Source organism: Acanthisitta chloris, unplaced genomic scaffold, assembly GCF_000695815.1.
Source record: "Acanthisitta chloris isolate BGI_N310 unplaced genomic scaffold, ASM69581v1 scaffold288, whole genome shotgun sequence".
Taxonomy (NCBI): domain Eukaryota; kingdom Metazoa; phylum Chordata; class Aves; order Passeriformes; family Acanthisittidae; genus Acanthisitta; species Acanthisitta chloris.
The window spans coordinates 1-16,469 of NW_008685115.1; the positions used below are offsets into that span (position 1 = coordinate 1).

General features: G+C 34.4%; 1 protein-coding gene across 1 annotated transcript in view; it reads right to left on the minus strand.

Annotated features, from left to right (window-relative positions):
• Nucleotides 1-356: 356 nt before the first annotated feature.
• LOC103806872 (calcium-activated potassium channel subunit alpha-1-like) overlaps nt 357-16,469 on the minus strand; it is a gene marked incomplete at its 3' end in the record, with an annotated part of 64,395 nt that continues 48,282 nt past the window's right edge. The window contains exons 8-12 of the mRNA XM_009079580.1: nt 8,240-8,350; nt 6,183-6,288; nt 4,357-4,439; nt 2,141-2,210; nt 357-512 (exon numbers count right to left, since the gene is read on the minus strand). Coding sequence (XP_009077828.1) covers nt 357-512; nt 2,141-2,210; nt 4,357-4,439; nt 6,183-6,288; nt 8,240-8,350 — 526 coding nt within the window. The remainder of the gene's footprint in view (nt 513-2,140; nt 2,211-4,356; nt 4,440-6,182; nt 6,289-8,239; nt 8,351-16,469) is intronic.

Consider the following 16,469-nt stretch of genomic DNA (forward strand, 5'->3'; position numbering starts at 1 on the left):
ATATATCTTGTATTTTTGATTTAGCAGCAGCAACTTTTCTTATAGATAAACCTGGTTTGTCCAAAACCAAGCAAAAAAACCCCACCAGAAATATCTCCCTAGAAATGGATGATCTTTTGTAAAATCATTTATAGGCCAGACACTTTCTGAATAAAAATAAAAACATAACTTGACATAACCTGGCTTATTGCCCAATTTGCAGCAGAAAACTTTTGTATGGATGTGTGCCCTGCTTTTTTGTCTTACAAAATCTGTTAATATGTTCCTATCTGTTTCACATTTGAGTCATGTTCTCTACTCAACTCTCTGACAACCTGAATTGCAGACTAATGCATTCTAATGAGACAAGACAGTACCTTTATGAATGACCTCATAGAGAAGAGGTTGGCTAACATTGTTGAAAGGCCCGGTGCCAGGCAGCTCTGGGCTATGAAACCCAGCTTGAGCTCAGCAAGACAGATTGCATCATCCCCTTCTTTCCAGTTCCAGCTTGGGATATTTAGCAGATGGGCCTGGAAAACAAACAAACAAAACATCCCACCAGTGAAAAATCAGAAATATTTCCTCAAATACAGTATGATATTGAAGAACCTAGCAGTGAAAGATTTTCTCTGTTAATGGCTTGACTTTTTCTGAGTAGGCAGAAGCACTCCAGGTATTTCACAGTTTAATTCTATGCTAAGAATTGTTACACTCTTACCTATTATAGATAATATCTTACAGGTCTCAAAACACATGCTGACTGTGAAACTGTCAGGCCTGTTCTCATAACTGAACAAACCACAGAATATTGTAAAGTTCCTTCCCTTTTATATACTCCTTTTACAGGACTTTGAGCTACTGTCTGACTGATAAGGAACATTCATAATATACAGGAAGCTAATATAACTCGGTTTACAACTTCTGTGAAGCTGCAACCTTTTTTGGACACTGTAACTTAAAAAGGTATACATCTTCTGTATTTTTTATCTCATTCCTCATTTTATCTCTTCCACCCTGGAGGATAGTTCTTGACAGTGAAAATTCAAACTTTTTTATAAGAGTGCTATTTCTGTGGATAGAACAGAGAAAATAGCTGATCAAGACACACTTCCAGTATTGACAGTGGCCAGTTAGATAGATACAAATATTGTTCAGTTATTGATCTCATCCCTGTATACACCTTCCTCATAAAAGGAAGCAGAGGGGCAGGCATTGACCTCTTCTCCCTGGCAACCTGAGACAGGACCCAAGGGAATGGTCTGAAGTTGCATCAGGGGAGGTTTAGACTGGATATTAGAAAATGGTTCTTCATCCAGAGGATGGCTGAGCCCTGGAACAGCTCCCAGGGAAGTTGTCACAGCACCAAGCCCGACAGAATTCAAGAGGTGTTTGGACACCACTCTCAGGCACAGGGTGTGATTATCAGGGATGTCCTGTGCCCAGCCAGGAGTTGGACTGGATGATCCTGACGGGTCTCTTCCAACTCTGATCATTTTGTGATTCTGTGAAACATTTTGCTTTTGTTCTATAGAAAGACTGACTTCTTCCATAACATACAGGAAGAGGAGATAACAAGCAACAGTAATTTCTCTTGTTCTAGCTAAAGGTTACACATATGAGGAGTTGCTAGCAAACCTTCTTAGTACCAGAATGAAGGTCTACCCAGTAAAGCCTCTTCTCAAACACTGGGCAGTGGTTGATGCTTTTAGGAATATAAAAAAAATCACAACAATCTCCAATAAGACAATAAACCTACTTTTTTTGTTCGTTTGTTTTTAATTATCAGCAAAGAACCGATTTCAGATTACTTGCCTAGAGGCCACCATTCATCCCAGGTAGTTCTAGCGTAATAAGCTGAGCAAAACTCATAGAAGCTAAGTGTCTAAAAGCTCACCTGGAACCAGTAGCAACTACAGACACTGTAACTTTGAGGCAGATCCTAGGCAATTAATGAATGTCAGGATTTTGATAAGGTCCTTTTCATATATAAATAAAACCAAATTACTTTGTAACTGGATTACATGATGATGCTTATTAGGATATTTTAGTTTAGTAAAGAGAAAACTGCTCACTATTAGTGGAACTAGAAAAATTATGTATGAGTGAATGCAATGTAGCAAAAAACTCTGAGGAGCAACATTGTTGGTCATCACTTTACCTTATTGTGATACTGCAACATCTGAGTGATAATTCTTATCTTCGGATGATAATTCTTTATGGAAATAACTCTAAAAAGAAGAGGAAAAGCTATTAAAATAACTTTTAACTAAGAATGTTTGGATAATATATCCCAATAATTCTATTTCACTGTGTTGTCAAGTCCCACAACTAAAACTGTACCCTCTATTCATCTGCCTGTAAAGCCTACTGAGCTATGCAATATTTACACCTAGTCAAAGTGAGTTAATAACTACTGGCTAATACTGGAGAAAAACAACCTTCAGGAATTATTCAGTTGAATGGTTTACTCTTATGAATTTTGCAGAAAAAGAGACTTGTTTTAGCAGCTCTGTTCAGACACTCTACTCAGTTCCATTAGGAAAATAATACACTTGGAATTGTCATTGTCAGTGATTATCTTCATGTCCCTGAATCAACATAATCAACCAAGTTTTCCAATGACATATATTTGAAAAAAATCCCTTTCTTTCTGCCCCATCACATATTATTTATTTATAGCTGTTAGGCATTCATTCTAAACAGCTAAATTAATGATTTTGTGTTACACATGCAAATTCATCTGAATTTTTATGGATTATTGTAAACCTCAATATCAAAACTGATATCTGAATGCTGAATTTATAAAATATGGGGGTACTTCCATGACCTGCAGCCTTTCTGCATTATTAATTACTTCATGAGCCAAAGTATACTCAGCTGTGTACAGGTTAAAATTGGTTGGAAAGAAAAATGTTAGAGAAAAGAGTGGATTCATAATGTGCTATAAAAAAGCATTAAGCAAAATTAAACAGATGAATGGGCCGAAAAATCAGTTTTGTATTTACAAAATAAATGTAGAAAAAGAAGAAAAAAATGAAAAAAATAACAAATCCGAATTAATATGAAATCATCAGTCTTATAAGACTAAATGTCATAAGAGTTTACATTGGTGTTTTGTAGAACATGTCTTGCAAACTGATGGTCTGGCTTGTGCCAGATATATGAAGCATGTCAAAGCTAGAATAGGAGACATTCAAAAATGGCAGTTTTTAAAGTTTTTAACAAGTCTTCCTTGTAATTTTCCATTTCTATCTGCATTCTTTAATCAAACATTCAATTTTGTTGAATTATATTGTGAGAATACACAAGAGAATTCCACTCTTGAATTAACTTTTGCATTTAAATGTATTGAATCCATTAAGAATACGCTAACCAGCAACTGGAATATTTCTAATGCACTTATGCAAGCAGTGTCAAAATAAAGTTTCTTGCACTGCAACTCAAATAATTCTTGTAAAATGAAATTAGGCAAATTTAAGCCCTGCGTCTTCCTCAGACATCCACATTTCTTGCGCATAGTGAATGTTTTCCAGAGGAGCAATTTTATCCACACTTTTTATTTCTCACCTTCCTTCAATACACAGCATGCAAACATCTGACAAGCCAGGAAAATTTGTTCGTAACACTGGCCAACCCAATGTTAGAGAATTTTTAATGAATCATTGAGAATTTAATTTTAAAAAGGAGACTGGTCTCATTAAAACTAGGGTTGTATGAACAAAACACAAAAAATGGAATGGCTTAGGTTTGTTGTAACTCTAGCTGCCATCTAGTGACAAACTGTTTCATCTCCTTCCTTCAGAGACTATAAGGAGGAAAGCAGGATGAGATCTGGTGGTCCCTAATCTGGTAAATGCCTTGTCTATCAAAATAAGCAATGACTGGTCTTCAGCATGAAAAAAAAAAGCAGGATGGAGACAGGAGACCACTCTATTGTAAAATTTGCTATCCCCTGAGCAGCATATTACTTGTAGGAGTAGATATACCAAGGAGCAACAAGGTATGAAGTGATGAAGAGTCCTTCTGTCTCATCATTAACAACAGACCATGTAGTGCATGCACTCACAGAACATATTGTTGCAACAACCTAATTTCATTCCCTTTCCCTTCTGTGCTCAGCTACAAATAGTCAAACCCTAGGTCCTGCAGAACGACTAAGAGTACCAAAGCTTGTGATCCAAGTGCCTCTTCTGACAAACTCTAAAGCAGCTAACATAAAGTTTAGGTAGAAATTTAGGGTATTCTCACCTCTGAACTTTTGTGACCATCTTGTAATTTGTCCTCTAAAAAAACCATTCTATAATTTCCTTTAAGTGCAAAATCAGCTAATCAGAGTTAAGAATCAAAAAAGCTATTAAAAACTACTGAGTTTACCTCATAATATTGGAGGCATCTTCAGCATCTGGGTCAGCGCAGTACTTATTGGCAAGGATTAGGCACGCATCTGCTGACTCTATCTGAGACACCAAAGAAAAAGCAAATGTACATAACAATGTCTCTTTACAGCTCTTTTTTGATCATAAAGTATAGGGGACTCCAACACTGATATCATGAGTGTGAGTGTCAGTTCTTAACACTGCCAATCAAAAACTTTACTAGGCTACGTCTCTTTACAGCTCTTCTTTCATCATAAAGTATCGGGGACTCCAACACTGACATCATGAATGTGAGTGTCAGTTCTTAATACTGCCAATCAAAAACTTTACTAGGCTAATGTGAGTTAATTGAGTGATTATAACAGCTCTCGTATACACACAGCAATTCCTTGAAACTTGCTTGTGATGCTCAGAGCAGGTCAGGAGTTCAATTGTTGACTCTGAATCAGCTGAGCCGTGAAGATGTTAATGTTAATCTTTTGTAACCAGATACTGGAATTTAGACCCCTAAAACCACAGAAAGTTCCTGTTACATCACTACAGTGTTCCCACAAGTCCTGCAGCTTTGTTTGGGAATTTAAGTACCTTCCTAATTGAGATACCAAGAGAAGGCTGAACTGATGATTTACAATCTGAGCACCAGATTTAGGATGAAAGAGGATAACTGATCTGTTCACAGGACCTCTAGATTCACACAAACCTTAGCTTTATAGAACTCAAAGCAGATGACAGAAGTATTTGTTCAGTATATACAACAAAATATCAACACAAAGAAGAGAGGAATACAGAACACAAAATACAAACACACAATTTTATAGTCAGAACATGTTCTGGTGAACTGAAGCAGATGCAATTTTATAGTCAGAATTAGAACATGTTCTGGTGAACTGAAGCAGAATGCATTAGACTACAAAAAGTCAAGCAATTTCTGCAGCCAAAATGGACAAAACACATGACTAGTACTCCAGAAAGTGTTAATAACACTGTACTAAAATATTCTTGGCTTCAGTAGACAGTTTACATTCCATTGGTAGGGAGAAATAAGAAACACAGAGAAGCTAATGACGAGTCTGACAACTTGCCTTTTCCTTTTTTTTTATGCTTAATGATTTGCTCAGAGAGTCTGAAGCAATTTACCATTTAAAATTCTAGACAATAAAACAATCTAATTTTAGCTACCAAAAATCATACATTTTACTTTTCTTTCAAGATTCTAGACAAAAGAAAAAGGGTTCAATTCAGCAGGTAAAATTTCATTGTTCTGACAAAGTTAAGACAATAGTGTTTTAAGCAATTACCATAAGAAAATGTTCTGCTATATTAAACAGCAATACAAAATATTCTCTTAAATTAAAGTTCAATGAAAAATTCACAAAGAGTTCAATGGAGTGGCAGACAATGTGTCTTAGGTCACTGTTACTGCAGCTTTGAAGATCTAAAGATCTAGGGAAAACAAGGTTTCTGACAAAGTTAAGACAATAGTGTTTTAAGCAATTACCATAAGAAAATGTTCTGCTATATTAAACAGCAATACAAAATATTCTCTTAAATTAAAGTTCAATGAAAAATTCACAAAGAGTTCAATGGAGTGGCAGACAATGTGTCTTAGGTCACTGTTACTGCAGCTTTGAAGATCTAAAGATCTAGGGAAAACAAGGTTTACAAGGAAAGATATTATGATTTATGAGTCAAGCTGATAGAGATTGGGAAAAAAACCTTTTGGGGTTACATGAAAAAGGGCTTTACTGTTTCTTCCCAAATAATGCAATGAGTAATTACAAAAAAAAGTCAATTAACAGGAGAACAGACCAACAGAGCTGTTACCTTCACTCTCGCCAGGTCATGGGGATTAAGGACTGAACCCTGATAAAATTCCACCTGAGTGAAGTGTCGCTTAAAAAGAGCTTCCAGCTCAAGGTTAGGGGAGATACTGCATTGGAAAGAGGAAGAAAAGACAAAAGCAAATGAGAAATCAGTTTCTATAAGTGTCCCATTTCCTTCATTTACAAACCCACCCATCTATTTATTTTAGGTATTCAAACTTCTGCTGATGCATTTTCTGTGGAGTGGAAATGGTGTGGAATACTTAAAAGATAAATACTAAATTGCTTTCACTTTGTTACTTCTGTCTCCAGTGCTTCTGGCCCACTTCATTGCACTAGTATGCATGTTCATCATTTGCCAATTTCTGACAGATGTAAACACAGAAGAATGGGCACAAACATTTGAAAACCTCCTCTCGCAGCATTCTCTCCAGAAATTATCTAGTAAGGCAAGCATCCTCTGCATGTCCCCACCATTCTCAAAACAGCTGACTGCAATGAACAAAAGAGTTCAAAGTAAAAAAAATGAAAAAATATAAACCACATAGGGAACCTGTGGCCCATATGAGCTACAATTAGAACAAACATAATGATGCTGTGACTTTCTGTCTCATTTCATTTTGCCATAAACAAAAGCAAAAGAAAAATTAAATGGATCATGGTTAATTACATAACATGGCATCAGCCCTGTAAATATCTTTTCTGATGCCACTCATTAAAACAGAACAGATTTAATAACACTACACAATAAGTGCATGAGATCTTTGTCATTCCAGATGCTAAATTCAAAAAGAAAAACCCCAGATACATGCAAGTATTTGTATGTGAAGGCACAGAAGAAAGCAGGCACAAACAAGTGGCAAGGTGCTAAACTCCTTCCAGGTGAATCTGAAGTCTCCTGATTCCTATTACTACACATTTTCACTGTTGAACTCTCCTTTCAGGCAAGTTTTGCTGTTACATAGAGAGGGAATGCAAACAAAGTATTTACTTGAGGATATCACCTCTAGCTCAATTTGAAAGGACTGGATGAAAAAATTTTGTAAGTGCTGCTGATTCTTAGTTTTCAGTTTCCGTTGTTAAAGCATCACAAATGATTCCTTAACTTTTTAAATTTCTTCTTTGAAAAAACATGCAGAATGTGTTGCTGAATGCAAAAATATTACTCATTCATAGATTGCAACACTTCTAAACAGATGCCATTCCAGAGCAGAAAAGACCTTGCATACTGTCATCACATGGCTGTTCCTAGCCTAGGCATGCCTATTTGAAGTTGTACTGCACATAACGTAGAGCCTGCAAGAAACACCAACCACCTCAAGACACCTTTTCAAAATCCACATCAGAAAAATGCAGGAGACTATGTATGCATATATATGCATATATGGGTAAAAGAGCTGTAGTGATTATCACCATGACAAGAATTTAATTTTTATCTTCAATATATCTGTAATGTATCTCATTTGTAGTAGTGATTATCACCACGACAAGAATTTAATTTCTACAATATATCTGTAATGTATCTCATTTGTATTAAAACCAAACCTGCACCTACATTTTTCTTTTTATAAATATTTTGAAATATGAAATTAAGCATTTTTCCTAGTAAAATCCAAGGTGAAAATGTGTTTTCAGATAGCATAAGTTCATACGGCAGACAGTATTTTTAATGAATTTTAATGATTCCACCAATTTTGATAGTTTCTCTAGAAATATTTACCACTAAAACAAAATCTCTCAGATGTTTATTGGAATTTCAGTATTTTTATTCCATAATTCCATTTCTACTTCAACTATGCATTTAGCTATCTATCTCACAGCTGACAAAACTGGGTCTGAAGTCCATGTGCTTGAAACAAGCATATTTAGCAATGGGTTATAAAAATATATATATATAACAACTTTTTTCAAAACATATTGGTAATAAAAGTAATTGAAAATATTCATTTTATGGGGTTTTTTTGAAGCATGAAAGATTCTCTGTCTTCCTAAAAGATATGGCTTAATTTTATGAGTTTTAGTAATAGATGATAAGACTAATCTTGAAAGATTACTTACTTATGCAGAAAGACGATTTCTACATTGACATCATCCCTATCCTTGTGCAGGAAGTCCTTCAGGAAGTTGGACACACTTTCAAGTGTTATGTGACCACAGACAACTATGTGCCTGTTACAGAAAAATCAGAATTAATCTTGCAAAGAAGGTAAAATAAGCAAGCAAGAAAGCAGAGATGGAAATGATAATCTATTGGCAAAAAAAAAAAAAAGAGTATTAGTCTCTTCTTGATGTTTCTCTAGATCATATTCCATGAAGTCAGACAAAGAAAATATCAGTTCCAAAAGGTATTTTGCAATTGTGAATATATATATATATATATATATACCCTCTCACCTGCAAAGACATTTGGCCATGTTGCATTACACATTTAACAATAAGTGCCATCAGTTATATATGTGTTTATACACTGTATTAACCAGTCCCATTCAAAGTCATATTTCTTTATCTTACACATCTTTTTCCACATCTTTACCTCCTCTACTGAGATTTACTGTTTAAATTTTTGGTTTATGACAGCAAATATCCCTAAAATGATTAGATATTTTTCCATGGTTGAAGCACACATTTATGCCAATACAGGCAGTGCAAAGCTTGCCAATTGTAGGCCAGAAGCAATAAAAAAGAAATATTTTTCCTACTATAACTCTTTGAAGGACAGTCTTTTACAATAGGAAATCATTACTTATTCTGCCATTGCAACAGTTTGCTTAGAAAATAAAAGTTTGCACAGCACATGACGTCACAAAGGTTTCTACTGCTCCACATTTTCATTACTAGATGTAGCTGACCATGTAAGATGGAAGCACAACATATACCTACAAACACATTCTTAAATTCTAGATCTTAAATTCTGAAAAGCTGAAGAAAAGACCTAGGAAACTGCACTCTTCCTAACTTAAAGGATCATTGCTCCTTTATTATTGCAAAGCAAAGTACAAAAAAAAATTGTGATCAGAATATCCTACAAAGTCTCACAATTTCCTTTATGGAATAAACTGGAATCCAGCTTCTTTACTGTCATGGGTTTAAGACAGATGGTGACTTTAGATATATCTGTTGCTAACACTTCCAATAACCACAGTGCCCACAGAAGTCAGGGAGAGGAGCAAGGTGGTATAGATACAATCCCTGAAATTACAGTCACCTTCATTACTGTCATATAGTCTGCACAGACACATAATTTTGCACTTATTTGGCACTTGGACTGCAGAATGTGAAGCAAAATAATTCCAAGAATAAGAAGTAGACCACCCAAGTCTCAGCTACTTTGTAATTCTTCTGCAGAAAACTCAGTAACACAGAAACCTCATTGTCAGGAAGCAACAAATAATAGGTGGCAGCAAGGATTACTTATGTAATGGAGTATAATAGTAGTCTGTCCTTGCTACATAATTCAATTCTTGATTAAATGCGTGTGAAAACTGCACAGAACTCATTGGAAAAGGGATAACTATGCAGAACAAAGAATCAATCAATAATAATAATATGCACAATGCAGTGAATAATATCACTGTCATGTACTGTTACTTTTGCAGTAGTTCAAGCAGTGACTAGAAAAGCAAAACACAATAAACTATTATACCAGTCCAGCACACTTTCTGATATTGTTATTATCACTTTTCTAAATGAGTTTTAAACTTTTTTTTAGAAATATGATAACACTCCTTTTGCATGAGTTCTTAATGACATCACCAGGACTCAAATGCAATTTTAGAAACAGCAGGAGTCAAAAACATCAATGATTTCACTTCTTTTAACAGGCAAGAAATAAATGCTTACAGAAGACTCTGACCATGTTAGTTTATATTTAACACAGGACTCAATACCGTGAATGTTTATCCATAATGTCTGCTTATTTCTTTTTTTTCTTTACAGAAGTTTTAGGTGCAGTAAGTGTACAGAGCAGGGAGTTACTGGACTGTAAACATTTAAAAACACAAAAAACCCTGAGTTGGTAACCCTGAGGTGGTAAGCACAATATCACAAAAATAAGATGTATAATATATCTAATATATCAGCTCTTTTTTTTTTTCTTTTGGTGCAAGGAGTCCTTAAGAGGTTTCCTCTGGGAGCTTTGCAACTTGGCAGAGTTTGCAGCAGGCTATAGAACCATGCCTGTATTACCCCTACACTCTTCCTCTGTTTCCCTGGTGGTCAGTTTGCCTGAGTTGCCAGTGCTGTGTATACATGTGCTATTGCACTCAGAGTATATTTAATATATCAATGTAAACAGAAAACCTCAGGAAAGTTCAGATTCTGAAGAGATGTTTAAAACCTAGGTAGTTTACTAGATCTAAATTTTGAACAGACTGTGTTTGATACACTACATAATACTAACATTGGGAAGTTCTTGGCTGTCTAGTGGTATTTAACACTTTTCCTGAGTGTAAATCCATCTAGCATCAAAACCTGCAAAGGCCACAATAAAAGATAAATTGCACTTCAAAATATTTGTTTCTATTCCTTATACTGTTTGTACACAGTTCCCAAGATGACTGATTTTCAACAATGGGTATTATTTTCTTCAAAGGTTTTCATCTCTTACTAATCAAGAAATTGAACTTTCCATTTGGGTAGTTGATGCACTGCTTTTCGTAGTAGAATTTCTCATTGTAGGGAACTCCTTTGTACAGATCCTGCTTTAGCAGGGTCTCTTCCTGAATGATCCTGTGACACACTGCATTCCTGTGCAGAAAATTTACTCCCTTCCAGGATGATTTCACTTAATATTGGTTCCTTTGCGCCATTAATTAGAGTCTGCTTTTGTTTAAATTGGCTACGCAACCCAAAATGTTGTACTGCAGAAAAAATTACCACAATATGAAAAGATTATAATATAACCCATTTTAGAAAATACCTCTAGAGGTTATTTACAACTAAAAGACAACTGCTAAAAGCAGATGCACTTGGTACAATTATGGCATGACTCTCATTGAGTAGAGTTTCATTGCAGTCTGCTCCAGTGAAAATAAAACATTTTGCTGCCAAATAGCCTTGAATTTAGGCAATTCTTTTAGGAGGGTTAGAAGGTATCTGCACCACAGTTTCATTTTATACTCTGATTTGGAACTGCACATGATCTATTCATAGCTTCTGTTGTTACATAGCACAAGACTGTCCTGAACAGTGACTTCAACATAACTTCTTGGCTTTCAAATGATATTTTCTCATGAGATACTTGCATTAATCTTTGGTTGAAAACACCCACAAAACAAACAGACACCCCAAAACCCAACCAAAACAAACCCAAAAAACCTAACAATACAAAACAAAAAAGACACCCCAAACCCTTCTTTTAATATAAATTATATTTTTTGCTTAGAAGCAGAAGAAATTGAAAACAGATTTCCTACTTGCCCATAGAGAGCTATTAGGTACATTATTTAAGAAGACCTGGAGAGTTTACATTGTTCCAATCTGTCCTGTATATGATTTAAACATTCATAACTTCCTCTGTTTGTTTCAATAACCATTCCCTTCTCTTTTTTTTAACCACCCATTTTTTCCATGCACTGAAAATTTTAGTAAAGTCAACATACTGGATATCTTTGGCTTTTTGCAAAAAGAGTAGGTTACTAGGAAAATATTTTATTAAAAATGTTGGGTCAGCAATAATGCCTAACCTCCTCATGAAGCTTTTGTTTATTAAAAACCTCAAGAGTAATACAGTATTATTATGATTAATTTTTTCACTCTTTAAAAACAAACTTTAGAATTTCTTTTGCAATACTGAAAAACATGATTCAGGAATTTAGATATTTTTATTATCTATAGGTATTTAGGACTCAGGTTTCTGTTAAAAAATAGTTGCCATTGATATCATGTATCAGAGGTGAAACTGGTTTAATATACCAATGGGAATCCATATTACATGATCGTGATGCTGTAAAAGAAATCTATTACAAGGAAGCAAAAGCTTATCAGAAACCATATTTTATCAACAAATAAAGATGGACTAATCCATACTCTCTCATACGTATCCTCAAAATTCATTTGAGAAATATGAAAAATATGAAAATATTTAAAATATGAAAAATTAGCACAGTTGTACACAGCTGATTCCAACTGTGATTCTACACAGTTGAAATTCTACACAGTACCTAATTTTTTTTCCACTGAAGCACTGGCATAATGATACATTTCCTAAAAATATCCTAGATTCTTATAAAGTCAACAAAAATGCTGATAAAAGATCCAAAAACTACCACACATACATACAGTTTCAGTAAGGAAAAGAAAAAGAAATAATCAAAAGCTAAAACATCTAGATTTCTGACATGACATAATTGAGAACAGATACTTAATCCACGTAAATAGCATTGTAAATGAAAACAGATCCACTGTGAATGGGATTCTTTAAAAAGGATCTTTGCATGGTTCTTCCTTCAGAGGACAGAATATAAAAGGTAAATCTTTTGCCTGCTTATTTTGAAAGAAATTATATCCATTTTATTGGAACAAGTATAAAGAACTTGAAAAAACTCACTCCAACTAGTCTGTCATAATAAATCAAAGATAATAAATACAAAATTCTGCTCAGTATTCCGTTGAATATTTAGTGTTCACTTGTCAAATAACTACAAGTGTGGTGCATATTGATCTAGATGTCTCCATAAAACTATAATATTTATATCAAATACACATGCTCAGATCTCTTCATGGTCTTTCTGCTTATCATTCTGATCATGCCATCATCTATTGACCATCTAAATTCTTTCTGCATACAACAGTAGCAGGCTGCTGTGGTTCAAATAAACAGGTTCTTGCAAAGTCTAACAGATTTTGCTCAAAAAAAGGATGGGTCTCAGTCATTTTTTCTTATTAAAAAAGAAGCCTATAAATGTCAACAGAGACTGTATATATGGTCTTCTCGTTAATCCATTAATGATATGCATTGTTAAACACATCAGTTTACAATACATTTCTAGCTGTTTGTGCTTTTCATGCTTTATCTAACATTATTCAAGATTCTACTAATTCAGTTCAAAACTTCATGCATATGCTTATGTCTTTCTCTTATTTCAATATAAACTCCCCTCTCAGAGTAATACTGATAGAGTAGTAAGTGTTGTACAACCACAATTTGAAGTTTTTCCTCTTTTTTTTCACATAAGACATGAACCCAAGGATGATGGTCCTCTAAGATCACTGATTTAGCTAATGTGCATAGTCAGCCAGAACAATATGTTATAAAATTATAACCTTTTGAAATAATTATAACTCTGAATCCAAATCACTGCACTACACTAGCTACTGAGAAATTTAACTCCATCCTGGCTAAAACCAGGACACCCTTAAAAAAACTTGTCTATGTATTGCATATATGACAAAAGCAAAGCCTGAGGACCACTCATTAAGAATGGACACTTCCAGACAAAAAGAGGCACACTGTGTTGTTTTTTTCAAAATAACTTTTGCAAGTAGGAAACTAAAAAGTGTCAGTCCTAAAATGTTTTGCATTGGTCGTCCATATCTGTGAAGAGAGAGCATAAAATACTCTGAAATCATGACATGATAGTTGTAAAAAAAAGACCCCGAAACAACTGTAAGCTAATTTCTCAATCTGATTCTCTCATCAGGCTGTATAAATATTCTAGTACAAAGGAGACAAGTAGAAAATATTCAAGGCTATAGAAAACTGACTGTCAAGTGTATAAAATCCCAGCAAGTTTAACATTTTTTCTCCTACAACACTATTTATTCAAAGGTAGATTTTCATTATCCTCTTTACTCTCAAAGAATTAAAAATTTCAAAAGTGTTGAAGTTACTAAAATGCCAAAAGCACTGATTTTCAAATACGTATCGACATTAATTGTATAAGCATATGACCATACTATGACTGAAGATGTGATTGCAGTATGTGAGAACATGTCTGATGTGCCTTTAATTTCTGCAAATTGGACATGATAGCTTCAGCTGTCAACTATCTAGGAACCAGAGTGAACTCACACAGCCTGTACTGAACCTGTTGTGATTAATTCTGACAGAAACTACCTGTTCTTTTCAACAGATTCCATGCTCTTTGGATTACCTCTTCAATTGTGAGTAAATAAAAAGGGATTAGATAATACCAAGAAGCACTCAAAAAGCTACACTCAGTATATGGTATACAGCATAGATGAGTGGACTAACACTGGATCATAAATCACATTAGCACAAAGGGGAAATTGTTAATGGCAGGCATTTGAAAGTTACCTCTGATGAAAATATTAAGTTACTTTGTGACCAAAATAAGTATGCAAAATTAAGAATCAAGAATGAGTAATTTCAAATTCTGTTAGCCATAAAATTGGTAATGTGTGACAAGCATGCAGTCACACATAAGACTCTAATTACCTGCGAATTATTACAGCTATGATACTATATCAAGTGCATTTATACAAATCCAGGTTTCAGTCTTGCTCAGTGAATGCTGCTAGTGTGTCACTGGCAACCTTTAAAAATCAGTAATTATTTTGGAAGCACATAGAAATAGTACAGAAGAATTCACTTCCATGGGACCTCAAATATTTTATGCTCACCTAAGTGAGATTTCTGCTAGAGAACAGGCCAATAGAGTGCATTGCAGGTACTTTAATCCAGGATAAATAGCACACTCCTTTGCTTATACTGCACATAAGAGCTTGAATCTAGGTCTGTTTGCAATGGCATTCTATCATATGTGATTCACTGTGGGTTGCTTTACTTACTTAAACTTCCTTCCTCAGCTACAGCTAAATGAGTTTATCTTACATTTTAATGATCCAAAGAATTGTACATTTAAACTTCCTTGCTCAGCTACAGCTAAATGAGTTTATCTGACATTTTAATGATCCAAAGAATTGTACAATGCTTGTCTGTAAAGTGAGTTAAAAGTTAATATTTTTTGTTTCATGTATACCTCCAAAACTGCAATAACAAGATGGAAGCACAGGGATTTGTTTCCACTGTATCTTAAAATAAAGGATGAATATTCAGCCTTTCATTCAGTCTTGATGGCAGTATCATCAAGAGTATTTCAACTTTTATGAAAAATACCACATTTAGGCACAACACAGATCTATCACCAAAATAAATAAGTGAATAGTTTAATAGAAATTATTAAATGGCATGCAGAAGGAATCCAGACTAGAAAGCTTACAGTATAATGCAGGAGTAAGCTACATCTCCAGCATTAGCACCTCAGTCACAAGCAGTCCTTAATTTATAGTTTTAATTCCTCCAAACCCTGAACTTCATTCTTGTAATATTTTGTGTGGCAGATATCACACACACAAGACACCCTGTTATTACTTTTGAAATCAACTGAAAATATTTTCTGTTAAACATATTGCTTTCTCTCACCATTACTCATTTTCAAATCACCTTACATGTTTTTTAAGAGCTCAGTGAGTCAAAAAATTAGTTAAATCCTTTTTAAGCAATACAGGACTTAGGAAAGGTTTTTAAGATTTTCAAGCATTTCATTTATGATCAGAGACAATGCATTTCTTTGTACAGAAATCACCCTAAAATGTCATGATAATTTCCTGCAACAGAACCTGAGTGAAAACCAAAAGTCTCTAAAACTTGTTGATCAATTAATCACTTCTGCCATCTCACATTACACTCCCTAGAATGTACAGACTTAGTGTCATGGACTGTATAGTTTGTAGAATATGGTAGATCAGCAGATTTATAAAGCAGATTCAGTCTTTCTTGGGTCAAAATTCGGACAGCAACAACTGGTCTTTTGATGGCAAATCCAAAAGTTATTTTGAAAGTTAGGCAGAGAAAAGGCATTTTTACAACTTAAACTAGAAATATAAAATAAGTGCTGTTATTGTAGGAATGGAATGTGATTTGAGACCTCAAATACACATTTTTAAGTCATAATAATGTTATATGTCACTTCCCACATTTCTTTTCTTACTTTCACAAGAATGGATATAGTTTAATAAGCACACAAAATTGAAAAAAAGTTTGTCCTATTAATTCTATCTGTCAGTCTATTTAACACTCATCAGAGTTTCTTTATCACTAAGCGAAACCTCATTTGAAACAGTGGGATTAGAAGAATGGTTAGCAGATGGGAAATAGAGACTCTCCTGGGGATCATAATGTAGTCCATGTCACATTCTCTTATTACATTCTTATCCCACTGAAAAAATAATATCTTACATATTGTATAGAATTATTTAATATAATAATCTAATGTCACTTTCTTTGGAGCTATGCCTCTCATTACTACAGCAAATGGACCTTTGC